Source organism: Chelonia mydas, chromosome 24 (genome assembly GCF_015237465.2).
Source record: "Chelonia mydas isolate rCheMyd1 chromosome 24, rCheMyd1.pri.v2, whole genome shotgun sequence".
Lineage (NCBI taxonomy): Eukaryota > Metazoa > Chordata > Testudines > Cheloniidae > Chelonia > Chelonia mydas.
Genome location: NC_051264.2, coordinates 11,358,731 through 11,373,716, shown reverse-complemented (window position 1 = coordinate 11,373,716; position 14,986 = coordinate 11,358,731). Strand labels below are relative to the sequence as shown.

The window sequence follows — 14,986 nt, the reverse complement described above, 5'->3', positions numbered from 1 at the left end:
GTGGCACATCTCGTTAGACTGACCTCACACTTGGTAGGGCAACTCCCATCTTTTCATGTATGTATACCTGCTCCTGTATTTTCCACTCCATACATCTGATGAAGTGGGTTCTAGCCCACGAAAGCTTATGCCCAAATAAATTTGTTAGTCTCTAAGGTGCCACAAGGACTCCTCGTTATTTTTGAATGGTTCTGTTTACAATTCCATTGTCACCAGTCACCTGCTTCATTGGTATGCAAGCCCTGGGCAGACCTGTTTCTACTTTGTTCAAATACAGACTTTAAAACATAGTCCCAAGGGATGTTCATAATTCTTCATGCAGCTTTGTCACATCTATTCTACAATGATAGTATTGACCTGTGTATTAGTAGTTTTCAAATGATACCCCACAAGGATAGTTTGATCCATGCTATGGGCGTAGGGCAGAGGTGGGCAAACTACGGCGCACGGGCCACATCTGGCCCACGGGACCCTCCAGCTTAGCCCCTGAGCTCCTGGCCTGGGAGGCTAGCCCCCGCCCCGCCAGCCTCAGCGCGCCATGCCACGCTCTGGGTGGCCGGGCAGTGCAGTTGCAGAGCTGCAGCCTGAGCCAGTGCTCTGGGCGTCACAGCTGTAGCGCTGCCAGCCACCGGTGCTCCAGGCAGCGCTATGAGGGGGCAGGTGGGTGGATAGGGGTTGGGGGGGTCAGACGGCAGGGAATGGGGGGGTTGGATGGGGCAGGGGTTCCGGGGGGGGGAGTCAGGAATGAGGTGGGGATTGGATGGGGTGGCAGGGGTGGGGGATCTGAGGGTGGTCAGGGGACAGGGAGCAGGGTGTGGTGGATGGGGCAGGAGTCCCAGGGGGACTGTCAGGGGAAAGGGAACAGGGGGGTTGGGTGGGGCAGGAGTCCTGGGGGAGCCGTCAGGAGGCGAGAAGCGGGGGGGTCGGATAGGAGGCGGGGACCGGGCCACACCTGACCGTTTGGGGAGACACAGACTCCCCTAACCGGCCCTCCATACAATTTTGGAAAGCTGATGTGGCCCTCAGGCCGAAAAGTTTGCCTGCCCCTGGCGTAGGGTGTGAATACAGGGGTACGTAGGATCACAACCCCATCCCTGCTTTCTCTCCCCATATCCACTCCCTGGTTCTGGGCCCAGCAGGGTAGATGGGGGCTGTGGAGATGATGGAGTCGGCAGGGAGATGGGGAGGAGCAGCTGCTGGGCAGAGCTGGGCAGGCCAGAAGAGGAAGTTGGTTAGCAGGGCTGAAACAGTTCACTAGGAGGGGTTCCTAGTGCTGCCCCCAGGGCTTCCCTTTCTGCCCCAGTACTCTGAGCCTCCCCTCCAGCCCTCCTTTCTGCCCCCCAGCACTTCTTCCAACATACACATGTGGGGATGGATCACCCCGTGGAAGAGGCAGCAGATTCCCTCCAGCTGCTGCCAGCCCCCAACCTCTTGGTCAAACAGAACCAGCCCCATCTTAGAATCCTAGAATATCAGGGTTGGAAGGGACCTCAGGAGGTCATCTAGTCCAACCCCCCCAGGTAACACATTCCAGTGTTTCACCACCCTCCTAGTGAAAAAGGTTTTCCTAATATTCAACCTAAACCTCCCCCACTACAACTTGAGACCATTACTCCTTGTTCTGTCATCTGCTACCACTGAGAACAGTCTAGAGCCATCCTCTTTGGAACCCCCTTTCAGGTAGTTGAAAACAGCTATCAAATCCCCCCTCATTCTTCTCTTCCGCAGACTAAACGATCCCAGTTCCCTCAGCCGCTCCTCATAAGTCATGTGTTCCAGTCCCCTAATCATTTTTGTTGCCCTCCGCTGGATGTTTTCCAATTTTTCCACATCCTTCTTGTAGTGTGGGGCCCAAAACTGGACACAGTACTCCAGATGAGGCCTCACCAACGTCGAATAGAGGGGAACGATCACGTCCCTCGATCTGCTGGCAATGCCCCTACTTATACATCTCAATATGCCATTGGCCTTCTTGGCAACAAGGGCACACTGTTGACTCATATCCAGCTTCTCATCCACTGTAACCCCCCTAGGTCCTTTTCTGCAGAACTGCTGCCTAGCCATTCGGTCCCTAGTCTGTAGAGGTGCATGGGATTCTTCCGTCCTAAGTGCAGGACTCTGCACTTGTCCTTGTTGAACCTCATCAGATTTCTTTTGGCCCAATCCTCTAATTTGTCTAGGGCCCTCTGTATCCTATCCCTACCCTCCAGTGTATCTACCTCTCCTCCCAGTTTAGTGTCATCTGCAAACTTGCTGAGGGTGCAATCCACACCATCCTCCAGATCATTAATGAAGATATTGAATAAAACCGGCCCAAGGACTGACCCTTGGCGCACTCCACTTGATACCGGCTGCCAACTAGACACGGAGCCATTGATCACTACCCATTGAGCCCGACAATCTAGCCAACTTTCTATCCACTTTATAGTCCATTCATCCAGCCCATACTTCTTTAACTTGCTGGCAAGAATACTGTGGGAGACCGTGTCAAAAGCTTTGCTAAAGTCAAGGAACAACACGTCCACTGCTTTCCCCTCATCCACAGAGCCAGTTATCTTGTCATAGAAGGCAATTAGATTAGTCAGGCATGACTTGCCCTTGGTGAATCCATGCTGACTGTTCCTGATCACTTTCCTCTCCTCTAAGTGCTTCAGAATTGATTGCTTGAGGACCTGCTCCATGATTTTTCCAGGTTTCAGAGTAGCAGCCATGTTAGTCTGTATTCGCAAAAAGAAAAGGAGTACTTGTGGCACCTTAGAGACTAACCAATTTATTTGAGCATAAGCTTTCGTGAGCTAGAGCTCACTTCATCGGATGCATAAAGTGGAAAGTACGGTGAGGAGATTTTATATATACACACAGACCATGAAAAAATATACATTGTAAGGAGAGTGATCACTTAAGATGAGCTATTACCAGCAGGAGAGTGGAGTTGGGGGAGAGAAAACCTTTTGAAGTGATAATCAAGGTGGGCCATTTCCAGCACATTTCCAGGAGTTAACAAGAACATCTGAGGAACAGTGGGGGGGAGGAATAAACAAGGGGAAATAGTTTCACTTAGTATAATGACTCAACCACTCCCAGTCTCTATTCAAGCCTAAGTTAATTGTATCCAATTTGCAAATTAATTCCAATTCAGCAGTCTCTCGTTGGAGTCTGTTTTCGAAGTTTTTTTGTTGAAGGATACTCACTTTGAGATCAGAAATCGAGTGACGAGAGAGATTGAAGTGTTCTCCGACTGGTTTATGAATGTTATAATTCTTGACATCTGATTTGTGTCCATTCATTCTTTTACGTAGAGACTGTCCAGTTTGACCAATGTACATGGTAGAGGGGCATTGCTGGCACATGATGGCATATATCACATTGGTAGATGTGCAGGTGAACGAGCCTCTGATAGTGTGGCTGATGTGATTAGGCCCTATGATGGTGTCCCCTGAATAGATATGTGGGCACAGTTGGCAACGGGCTTTGTTGCAAGGATAGGTTCCTGGGTTAGTGGTTCTGTTGTGTGGTGTGTGGTTGCTGGTGAGTATTTGCTTCAGGTTGTGGGGCTGTCTGTAGGCAAGTACTGGCCTGTCTCCCAAGATTTGTGAGAGTGATGGGTCGTCCTTCAGGATAGGTTGTAGATCCTTGATAATGCGTTGGAGAGGTTTTAGTTGGGGGCTGAAGGTGACGGCTAGTGGCATTCTGTTATTTTCTTTGTTGGGCCTGTCCTGTAGTAGGTGACTTCTGGGTACTCTTCTGGCTCTGTCAATCTGTTTCTTCACTTCAGCAGGTGGGTATTGTAGTTGTAAGAATGCTTGATAGAGATCTTGTAGGTGTTTGTCTCTGTCTGAGGGGTTGGAGCAAATGCGGTTGTATCTTAGAGCTTGGCTGTAGACAATGGATCGTGTGGTGTGATCTGGGTGAAAGCTGGAGGCATGTAGGTAGGAATAGCAGTCAGTAGGTTTCCGGTATAGGGTGGTGTTTATGTGACCATCGCTTATTAGCACTGGAATGTCCAGGAAGTGGATCTCTTGTGTGCACTGGTCCAGGCTGAGGTTGATGGTGGGATGGAAATTGTTGAAATCATGGTGGAATTCCTCAAGGGTTTCTTTTCCATGGGATGAAGATGATGTCATCAATATAGTGCAAGTAGAGTAGGGGCATTAGGGGACGAGAGCTGAGGAAGCGTTGTTCTAAGTCAGCCATAAAAATGTTGGCATACTGTGGGGCCATGCAGGTACCCATAGCAGTGCTGCTGATTTGAAGGTGTACATTGTCCCCAAATGTGAAATAGTTATGGGTGAGGACAAAGTCACAAAGTTCAGCCACCAGGTTTGCCGTGACATTATCGGGGATAGTGTTCCTGATGGCTTGTAGTCCATCTTTGTGTGGAATGTTGGTGTAGAGGGCTTCTACATCCATAGTGGCCAGGATGGTGTTTTCAGGAAGATCACCGATGGATTGTAGTTTCCTCGGGAAGTCAGTGGTGTCTCGAAGATAGCTGGGAGTGCTGGTAGCGTAGGGCCTGAAGAGGGAGTCTATATAGCCAGACAATCCTGCCGTCAGTGGTTGAGTCATTATACTAAGTGAAACTATTTCCCCTTGTTTATCATAGAATCATAGAATATCAGGGTTGGAAGGGACCTCAGGAGGTCATCTAGTCCAACCCCCTGCTCAAAGCAGGACCGATCCCCAATTAAATCATCCCAGCCAGAGCTTTGTCAAGCCTGACCTTAAAAACTTCGAAGGAAGGGGATTCCACCACCTCCCTAGGTAACGCATTCCAGTGTTTCACCACCCTCCTAGTAAAAAAGTTTTTCCTAATATCCAACCTAAATCTCTCCCACTGCAACTTGAGACCATTACTCCTTGTTCTGTCATCTGCTACCACTGAGAACAGTCTAGAGCCGTCCTCTTTGGAACCCCCTTTCAGGTAGTTGAAAGCAGCTATCAAATCCCCCCTCATTCTTCTCTTCCATAGACTAAACATCCCCAGTTCCCTCAGCCTCTCCTCATAAGTCATGTGTTCCAGGCCCCTAATCATTTTTGTTTCCCTCCGCTGGACTCTTTCCAATTTTTCCACATCCTTCTTATAGGGTGGGGCCCAAAACTGAACACAGTACTCCAGATGAGGCCTCACCAGTGTCGAATAGAGGGGAACGATCACGTCCCTCGATCTGCTGGCAATGCCCCTACTTATACATCTCAAAATGCCATTGGCCTTCTTGGCAACAAGGGCACACTGTTGACTCATATCCAGCTTCTTGTCCACTGTAACCCCTAGATCCTTTTCTGCAGAACTGCTGCCTAGCCATTCGGTCCCTAGTCTGTAGCGGTGCATTGGATTCTTCCGTCCTAAGTGCAGGACTCTGCACTTGTCCTTGTTGTTATTCCTCCCCCCGCACCTGTTCCTCAGACGTTCTTGTTAACTCCTGGAAATGTGCTGGAAATGGCCCACCTTGATTATCACTTCAAAAGGTTTTCTCTCCCCCCACCCCAATCTCCTGCTGGTAATAGCTCATCTTGAGAGATCACTCTCCTTACAATGTATATTTTTTCATGGTCTGTGTGTATATATAAAATCTCCTCACTGTACTTTCCACTTTATGCATCCGATGAAGTGAGCTGTAGCTCACGAAAGCTTATGCTCAAATAAATTGGTTAGTCTCTAACGTGCCACAAGTCCTCCTTTTCTTTTAATGATTTTTCCAGGGACTGAGGTGAGGCTGACTGGCCTGTAGTTTCCAGGATCCTCCTTCTTCCCTTTTTTAAAGATGGGCACTGCATTAGCCTTTTTCCAGTCATCCGGGACCTCCTTCGATCGCCATGAGTTTTCAAAGATAATGGCCAATGGCTCTGCAATCACATCTGCCAACTCCTTCATTGTGACCAGGCAGTGGGGCCCCAGGGGGAGCAGCCAGAGGGACAGATTTAAATTCCATGGTGAAGAGGCCCCCTGCCCCACCAGACAGAGGCCCCACTGATCATGGTGAGGAGGCTGGTAGTGCCAAGTCCAGTGTGGCCCTCCCAGCTGACTCTGTGGGACCTGGGAGAGATGGGGGCTCCGGCTGTGGGCTGGGCCCATACCCCAGCATTCTGCAGCAGGGCCTTGGGGCTTTCAGTGACATCCCTTCCCTTGTTTTCTTTGTTTCTAGAGCTGCTGGCCTGCCTGAGAAGTACTGTGCCCAGGTGGAGCGCCGAGCCCTCGTTGGGCCAGCCTTCGTGCACTGAGGGTCTCCAAGGCAGCATTGCATAGCCCAACCTGGCTCCACCGCACAGCAAGGAATAGCAGCCCAGCCTCGCCAGGGGCCTAGATTGTATATTTTGTTAGTTACTGAGAGTGTTTTTTGAATAGAGATATTTATGGAGGTGTTGGTGTCCTTCGCTTTACTGTGTCCACAAACCAGCCCCACCAGGGAAGGTGGGAAAGCATCCCCTCTCCAGCTCGACCCAGCTCTATGGGCTGTGGAGAGTGGCTCACCCATGCTGCCCAGGTGAGAGGGACGCATTAGAGGGTACCTCCCCTCCGCTTCCATGGAGGGGCTTATGTCAGGTCCTGGACATGGGTGGTCCAACCACAGGCTTCCTGGGTTACTGTGGGCAAGGTATATGGGCATTTTCTTCACTGTGCTACAGTCCTTAGCTCAGTTACATGGGGCTGCTCAGCCAGCTTGCAGCTTGTGGCCAGAGCCAGACCAGCCAGTCACTGGCAGCCGGGAAAAATCCCGGCTTGATCTGTTCCCATATCCCCACGTCCATCAGTATAGAATGCTAAAGGCTGGAGTTGTGCGCTGATGTCTGAGAAGAGCAAGAGAAACCATACGCTCCTGGAAACCCTGCTGGGCCCCTGCCCTCCAGACGGCATCGGCTCCAGACCCCGCTGGGCCCCTGCCCTCCAGATGGCATTGGCTCCGGACCCTGCTGGGCTCCTGCCCTCCGGACGGCATTGGCTCCGGACCCCCAAACAATTCTTTGGACAGAGTTAGATACAGTGCAGGTGGGTCCCTTCCTTGGCTTAACTGTGACTTGATGGTTCTCAGCTCAGTTTCAGGTCCCCTAGCATCAAGCAGCGCTCCCTGGACTCTAATAACCCTTGTCATTAAAGCTGGATGAACAGTGTAGCAGCTGCCAGAACACCATCAAGAACCCTCAACAGGTTCATTCTCCCAGTACACCCTGCCCTTGGCTCCCGATTCCCACTTCGATGGCTGACAGTCCGCGCACAGCCCCACCACCCGTCCTGCATGCAGTATTGGCTCTGTAGTGCTGTAGGGATTGGTGCTGAGAGCAGCACTAGAGTTAAAGTTGAAACCAGATTTTCCTTTGCAGTCTAGTTCTGTTCTGCTGTCAGTGTTTTTTGGAACAAATTCTTGATGTATACTCTGAGAACGACATATTGGAGGGAGTCACATTGCATGGGGAGATGGACTGGCGCCAAGTGCAGCAACAGCAGAAAATCCCTGAGTACGGATAGATTCCTCCCAGCTGTGCTACACAGGAGTGCCAGGAGCCAGTGTGTCAGGCACAGCAGCGTACCCCACAGAGAGCTTTCTCCAGAAGAATCATTGTCAGAGGGGTTGAGGCAGGAAAATTTGCCTAACTGAAGGCTCCAGGCACCCATATCCCTGGGACAGAAGTTTCTCCAGCTGCTCCTCCCAGCTCATACAACAGCATCTGCCTGAACCTCAGAGGTGATAAACCCTTGCTGTTACAGAGAGGCACTGGGCAGGAGGAGGAGGGGGAAAGGAGGAGAGAGAGAGCAAGCAGGGAATGGAAAGATGAGAAAAATCACCAGAGGGTCTTTGATAGAGGGAGGCACAGACTGGCTTACCTCCCTCCTCTGGGTCCTGCAAGTCCAGCTCTGTCCCCATGTCCCAGAACAGTATGGTCCTATACATGGCGTCAGGGGCTGTCAGGGTTCCTTCCCCACTCTGAACTCTAGGGTACAGATGTGGGGACCTGCATGAAAACCCCCTAAGCTTATTCTTACCAGCTTAGGTTAAAAGCTGCCACCACCAAAGTGTTACACAAAGAACAGGGTAAGTGCCCACTTGGAAACGTCTTCCCGCCACAGAATATCCCCCCAAGCACTACACCCCCTTTCCTGGGGAAGGCTTGATAAAAATCCTCACCAATTTGCATAGGTGAACACAGACCCAAACCCTTGGATCTTAAGAACAATGAAAAAGCAATCAGGTTCTTAAAAGAAGAATTTTAATTAAAGAAAAAGTAAAAGAATCACCTCTGTAAAATCACGATGGTAAATACCTTACAGGGTAATCAGATTCAAAACATAGAGAATCTCTCTAGGCAAAGTTACAAAAAGACACAAAAACAGGAATATACATTCCATTCAGCACAACTTATTTTATCAGCCATTTAAACAAAACAGAATCTAACGCATATCTAACTAGATTGCTTACTAACTCTCTACAGGAGTTCTGACCTGCATTCCTGCTCTGTTCCCGGCAAAAGCATCACACGGACAGAGAGGACCCTTTGTTTCTCCCCCCCAGCTTTGAAAGTATCTTGTCTCCTCATTGGTCATTGGTGCCAGTGAGGTTATCTTAGCTTCTTAACCCTTTACAGGTGAAAGGGTTTTGCCTCTGGCCAGGAGAGATTTAAAGGTGTTTACCCTTCCCTTTATATTTATGACAGGGGCGGGCTGAGATCTCAGCTAGTGGGGCTGCCTCTCCCTCTCTGAGCGTATGGCATTGGACATGGAGCTCAGGGCTTCTTCTGCTGAATAATTCAGAGCAGAGTGATGGACCCAACAGATCTGAGAGCGTGTGAATCTCTACAGTGCCTTGCAGGCCTCAATCAGCACAGGGGCCTCAGAGAGGCTGTGTGCCTCTCCTGTGCAGAGGCAGATGGGGACAGATTGGCGAAGGCTAGAGCAGCCTGAGGGCTGCCCTAAGTAATAGGCTTTCTAAGCATTGTGGCAGCAGAGGTTAGCTGGGGTGCAAGACTCCGCAGGCCATGTCTCCTGTCCCTGAACGCTCCCTGTACCAGTGGTTCTGCAGGGGTGGCACAGAGCTGGGAGATCCAATCCTCTTTGCACAGCTTAGCAGGGGCAACGTATCCCCAGAGCGAGGGTGAATCCCCTGCATGGGGGAAGCAGGCCAGGCAATTCTTCCCAGAGCCCAAAATGTCCCAGACCTATCTGTTACAACTGGACAGGGAATAAGGCCCAGCTGACACCCGCACAGAGGAGAGCGTTGAGGTTGTCTGGCCTAGGAGGGCAGGGACTGTGTGTGATAGAAGAGGTGCTGTGGGAAGTCCGTGGCTTTAGAATAGGTTCTGTGGTGCTGAGTGTTGTATCATTGTTCCTTAGGAACTCGAAGTGCTTTTCCAGAAGCATTTACGTGTGAATAGTCCCAGGCCCCGTACCACCTTGTGACCTCTCACGAGCAGACCCTCCCCAGCAGGAACTGCAAGAATTAATTCCTCAGTAGGAGATTCCCTCAACCCTGTACGTTGTCGGAGACGTCAGAGCCAGATGCTCAGAGACGTGTGCACCAAGCGTTCCCAAAGAAACCCAGAGGAAACAGCTACCTCCCTGGGTAGGCTTAGCCCACTGACTAAGAGCCAGCGCACTAACCTGTTGTACCACAGCTATGGTTTGCGAAGATAATGGGAGGAAGCAGGTGGTGCGAAGCTTGTCGCTGGCTTTTCTCCAGGAGGCTATTGCTGCATCCAGGCGGAGTTTGTAGAGAACTCTGTAAACGGTACAGCTTGGAGAAAATGTTTACACCGGGGCTTGGTGTAAACTGGAAGGCGGGGAGGTGGAGGAATGCCAGCTCTTTGAGGGGGATGTCTGAGCCAGACCATTAGCAGCACATTAGGATAGGGACCATGAGCAGCGGTCTGTATCCCCCCACCCAACCCCAGCTTCAAGTTGCGCAGTGCAGCATTGTGCAGGTGCCTCTCTGGGCTCCACAGCTCAGTTTGGGCTGAGTTTTGCACTTACAGCAGGGATTCAACCACTTTGTTAATGTGAAAAGTGCGAATAGCCTTCAACATGACAGCACGTGCTCTGAGTTTGGAATGGGTTTTCTGAGAATGTACCACAACATCTGTTAAATAGTTTGAATAAAAACTAATTAAAAAGGGATCCAAGATTTTGAGAACCCTATGTCAGACCTTTTCTGTCTGAGATGATCTGAACAGAATAACTCTAACTCTTCCAGCTTCCCAGAATCATAGAGTATCAGGGTTGGAAGGGACCTCAGGAGGTCATCAGAGACTTAGGATGCACTGAAATCCTGCACACTGACCATGTTTCCAGCCACGTTTTAGAGGCAATGGCCATTTTTGACATTACTCAGAGTGAAAGTTTCTCCTTCAGCAGAGGCTGGCCTATAGTCTGTCAGAGAATGCCATGAGCTGCCCCATTTCAGAATGGGCTGCCATCTTTTATTGTTCTCAATAGGGCCGAAGCGCCAGGTGCCCTCAGCAGATATGTCCACTGCCTCCATTTGCTGGCTCTTTGCAGGGCTCCTGAATCTGCTTCCGAGCAACACAGGATGCTGCTACCGTTTTCACTGCTGGAAGCAACAGCAGCTAGGAGCCATTTTGAAAGAGGGCCACTCTTCACAGAAGATCAGGGTTGGAAGGGACCTCAGGAGGTCATCTAGTCCCACCCCCTGCTCAAAGCAGGACCAATCCCCAACTAAATCATCCCAGCCAGGGCTTTGTCAAGCCTGAGCTTAAAAACCTCTAAGGATGGAGATCCCACCACCTCCCTAGGTAACGCATTCCAGTGCTTCACCACCCTCCTACTGAAATAGTGTTTCCTAATATCCAACCTAGACCTCCCCCACTGCATCTTGAGACCATTGCTCCTTGTTCTGTCATCTGCCACTTCTGAGAACAGCCAAGCTCCATCCTCTTTGGAACCCCCCTTCGGGTAGCTGAAGGCTGCTATCAAATCCCCCCTCACTCTTTTCTTCTGTAGACTAAATAAACCCATTTCCCTCAGCCTCTCCTCGTAAGTCATGTGCCCCAGCCCCCTCATAATTCGTGTTGCCCTCCCCTGGACTCTCTCCAATTTGTCCACATCCTTTCTGTAGTGGGCGGCCCAAAACTGGATGCAATACTCCAGGTGTGGCCTCACCAGTGCTGTTTCTTGGAAGCTGATTTCATTTTGCAACCTCTGATGACCTTTCTTAAAAAAATAACAGCAAAAAGTGACCATTCCCTCTAATGATTTATCCTCTAAAACTGATGCAGGGTCAGAAACCTGTGTGCATGCGGATGTGTGATTGCATTCAGGGGGTGTGGGAGGGAGAGAGAATCTCCAAAACTTTCTTTAGTGCAGGAATAGCAAGGGCAGCTGGGAATGCTCTACATGTCTCAGCCAGCAGGGACTCCTCCAAGCAATCTGGACTCCAGCCAGGCCTGCCCTTTGCCTGGGAGCAGCAGTGCAGGGGAAGTATCTGGGAGGGGAGCACGCAGAGCCCTTGGGGATGCACTGCAAGAGCGGGCAGGTCTCAGGCTCCTTATCTTTAGCTGAGGTGCATGGAGTCTTCTCTGCCCCAACACACGCCTATGGGCAGAGGCGGATAAAGGTTTACTGGGGCCCTGGGCACAAAGAATATTCCCCCCACCCCATTCCCTGCTTCTCCCCTTCTCCCCAAGGCCATGGCCCCTGCCCTGGCCAGAAGCAGGGCCATGATAAGAGCTGTCTGGTGCGCCCAGAACCCTCCACCTGCCCAGGGCAGTGTGCCCTGGAGGGTAGGGACATGGACTGGGGGCTGCTCTCGGGGCCCCTGGCCCCCCCACCCAGGGCAGGTGGAGGATCTGGGGTTCCTCACAGCTGCCCGGGCTCCCTGGGTGGCTCTTACCACAGCCTAGGGCAGTGGTCGCCAATATGCGTTGTACGCCCCCTAGGGGGACATGGAAGAACATTTGGGGGGGGTATGGCAAGGCCTGGGTCAGCCCCCATGGGGAGTGGGGAGGGAGCGTGCCCCAGTCACGGTGCCGCTCCTGACCACGGCCCCAGCCACAGCTACAGCCCCACTCCTGGCCCCTGGCTCCCAACCCCCACTCCTGGCTCTGCCCCTACTCCTGGCTCTGGCTCCCATAGGCATGCAGACTGAGTAAGCGGGGTGGGGGGCGGGCGGGCACCAAAAAAGTTTGGGAACTACTGGCCTAGGCCATATGTCCAATTTTGGCCCCGGTTTGGCCTCTTGCCAACTGATAATCAATTGGCAAGAGCAAATGAGATAAATGCCCAGTTTTGCCAAAAAGGGGATCGGGGGGCAGAGTGGCAGGGCTTGTGGGGGGGGGTGAGCAGTGGGACTTGGGCCAGGCCCACACAGGGAGCAAGGGGGTTGGGCCAGCTCCACTCGGGGGCTGGGGAGGGGCTTGGGCCAGCTCCTCATGTGGGGGCAGGCAAATATGGTCACCCTCCCACAGCCAGGCTCCAGCTTCTGGCCTGGCCAGGGTGTGGGGCCTCGGGGGAAGAGGAGGAGCAGGGGTAGGGGCCAGAGTTCCGGTGCTCTTGCGGGGTGCCGTCAAATTGGCTGGGGCCTTTGGGCAGGTGTCCCATGGGACCGTGTGGTAATCTGCCACAGCCTAGGGGCGGCAGACAGCGCCACCCGGAAATAGACTGCCGGGCTCCAGGATCGTTCTGGAGTCTCCAGGAGTAAAGATTAACCTTTAATTAAAGGTTATGTTGTATGATGACACCTCCAGGAATACGTCCAACCAGCACTGGCAACCCCAGCCAGAAACAAGCACCGTCTCGCGGCAGCAGACCCAGCCCTAGCACAAAGTGGGGGCGGTCCACCATTATTCCTCAGACAGGCCTCTAGGGTGAACACCACTTCTTGCTTCACTCGTGTGTGCCCCCAGAGCGCACACACTATGTTCTCAGCCCTATGCACCCCCCCCTTAATCATCCATATAGCCAGCCCTGCTCCCAAGGGAGCCCCTCGTCCCCCTACGTTCTGGCCTGCAGGTCCCCCTGGGCGGGGTCCGTTCCCACACTGCTGCCTCACAGGGACTCTCCCGCAGCTCTTGCCTGGGCTGTTTGCCCTGTGAGCCACACTTAGGCTGCAAGTTCCACCCCCAGCCCCATTAAGTGTACCCTGCGCCTGCCCCATTCCCAGGCTGTAACACCAAGGGTGCAACAGCTGATTCTCAGGTCCTGCCTTGTGGGGAGCTGCCAGCCCATGCTACTCAGAACCCCTTTAGGCCCCTCTGTTCATCCATCCAGCTGCAGGGCCCCCAGTCTCTGCTCCCCACAGGCTCTGTGCCTGGCCTGCTGGCCAGCCAGCCTGTGTCCTACTGCCACAGCTCCAGTCCTCTCCTGCTGCTGGGGCCCAGAGAATCCCTTCCTTAGTCTTATCCTCCTGCAGCCCAGGAGAGCCGTGGGTCTGCTCCCCCACGCCTGCTGACCTGCCCATGGGGAAGGGAGAAAAGCAGTGAATCTGCTGCTCAGCAGGTTGCTCTGAGTAATTGCTGCCTTTCTCTGGTGCTCCTAAGGCACCTGTCACGCTGGTGCCAATTCTCTGCACCCAGCCCAGCCAATTATACCAGTGCACTGGCTGCAGCATCCCCACTCTGAGTCAAGAGCATTTCGCACCCACTCCAGCTCCCTTTGTCCTGGGAACGGGATCCAGCAGCTCAGTGAAGGGACGCTCCCGGCTGGAATGAGAGGGCTCTGCCAGCCAAGGTCCCAAGGACAGTGCTGAGCTGGGGGAATACTGCTGCTGTCTGTGGGTGAGAACGGACCCAAGGGACAAAGATGCTGAATCTTGATTTAGGGTTTACAGGACGCTGAGCTACTGGGTCCAGCCGGCCTAAAGGACGCTGCGCCTCTCTGCAGATCTCATGACATGGGACATGTTACCGAGTGGTGCGAAGAAGGGGTTGGGCCCCAAGGCTCTGGGGTTCTAGTCTTGTCTCTGCCACTGAGCTTATATTTATCAATGTGCTTGCAGGTGACAGGAGATGAAGCCATAGGCAAGCTCTGAGGTTCCCATCAGAGCCTCAGGAGAGGAGACGCACAGCCTCCCAGTCCTCTGCCGCTACCAGCGCCTAGCACAGTCCAGCACTCGGCCTCATAAGCTCTACGGCAGTGGTCCCCAAATTGCGGGGCATGCCCCTATGGGAGCATGGAGGAAAGTTTGTGGGGTATAGGGAGGCTTGGGCCAGGGTTGCAGAGGGAGCACCACCCAGCCCAGCTCTGCTCCGGTCCCTCCCTCAGCCACGGCTCTGCTCACTGCCCCGCCCTGCCTTGCCCCACCCAGCCCCCAGCCCCAGCTCTACTCCTGGCCCCAGACCCACCCGCAGCTGTGGCTCCAGCCTCAGCCCCCTTACCCCTGTCTGCACACCCCCCAGCCCCCAGGAGAGCAGCCCTACTCCTGGCCGCCTGGCTCCTGGGGGGCACAGGAGGCATGACATAAAAAGTTTGGGGCCCACTGCTCTACGGTAATACAAATAAATAACTAATAACTGAGCTGTGCCTGGCTCTGGAGCACCTTGGGTCATAGAGGTCTGGGTCCCTAGGCCCGGCTGCAAGGCCCTGGGGGATTTCTTTGTGTCTGCTGCTGCTGGGGGGCTCCATGGGGAGTTCTGGTGAGGGCAGGAGGCAAGGACAGATTGTTGCTGAGCTCAGGATCCAGAAGCCACTCAGCCTTGTGGTGCAACAAGGAAGAACGCTGTGATGAGATTTTGTCAGCGGCCCCCCAGAGAGTGAAGCCCCATGAACGTGAGCCTTGTGGAGGGGTGTGGAGCAGAGGAGCTGCCAGGGCATCCAAGCTGGGCGCAGCATTCCTCCCAACAGTCATTCTGGCTTCCCCACCCAACACTTCTCTTCAAACCAGATCTAGTCTGGGCTGGATAAATCACAGACACTGCAGAGCGTGTGGCTGGCTCAGAGCCTTCGCGTGGATCCAGCCCTCTAAGGGTTAAATCAGAAGACTGAGCTCGGTGCAGCAGATGACCCAGCAGAGTGTTAATAATCAGGCTGTGGCTGAGTCTGGCTGGA

General features: G+C 52.9%; 1 protein-coding gene across 2 annotated transcripts in view; it reads left to right on the top strand.

Annotated features, from left to right (window-relative positions):
- Window positions 1-6,356, top strand: part of CFAP45 (cilia and flagella associated protein 45) — a 34,056-nt gene extending 27,700 nt beyond the window's left edge. For both annotated transcript variants that reach the window (XM_037883107.2, XM_037883108.2), the window contains one exon: window positions 6,144-6,356. In XM_037883107.2, coding sequence (XP_037739035.1) covers window positions 6,144-6,219 — 76 coding nt within the window. In that variant the 3' untranslated portion in view covers window positions 6,220-6,356. The remainder of the gene's footprint in view (window positions 1-6,143) is intronic.
- Window positions 6,357-14,986: the final 8,630 nt, after the last annotated feature.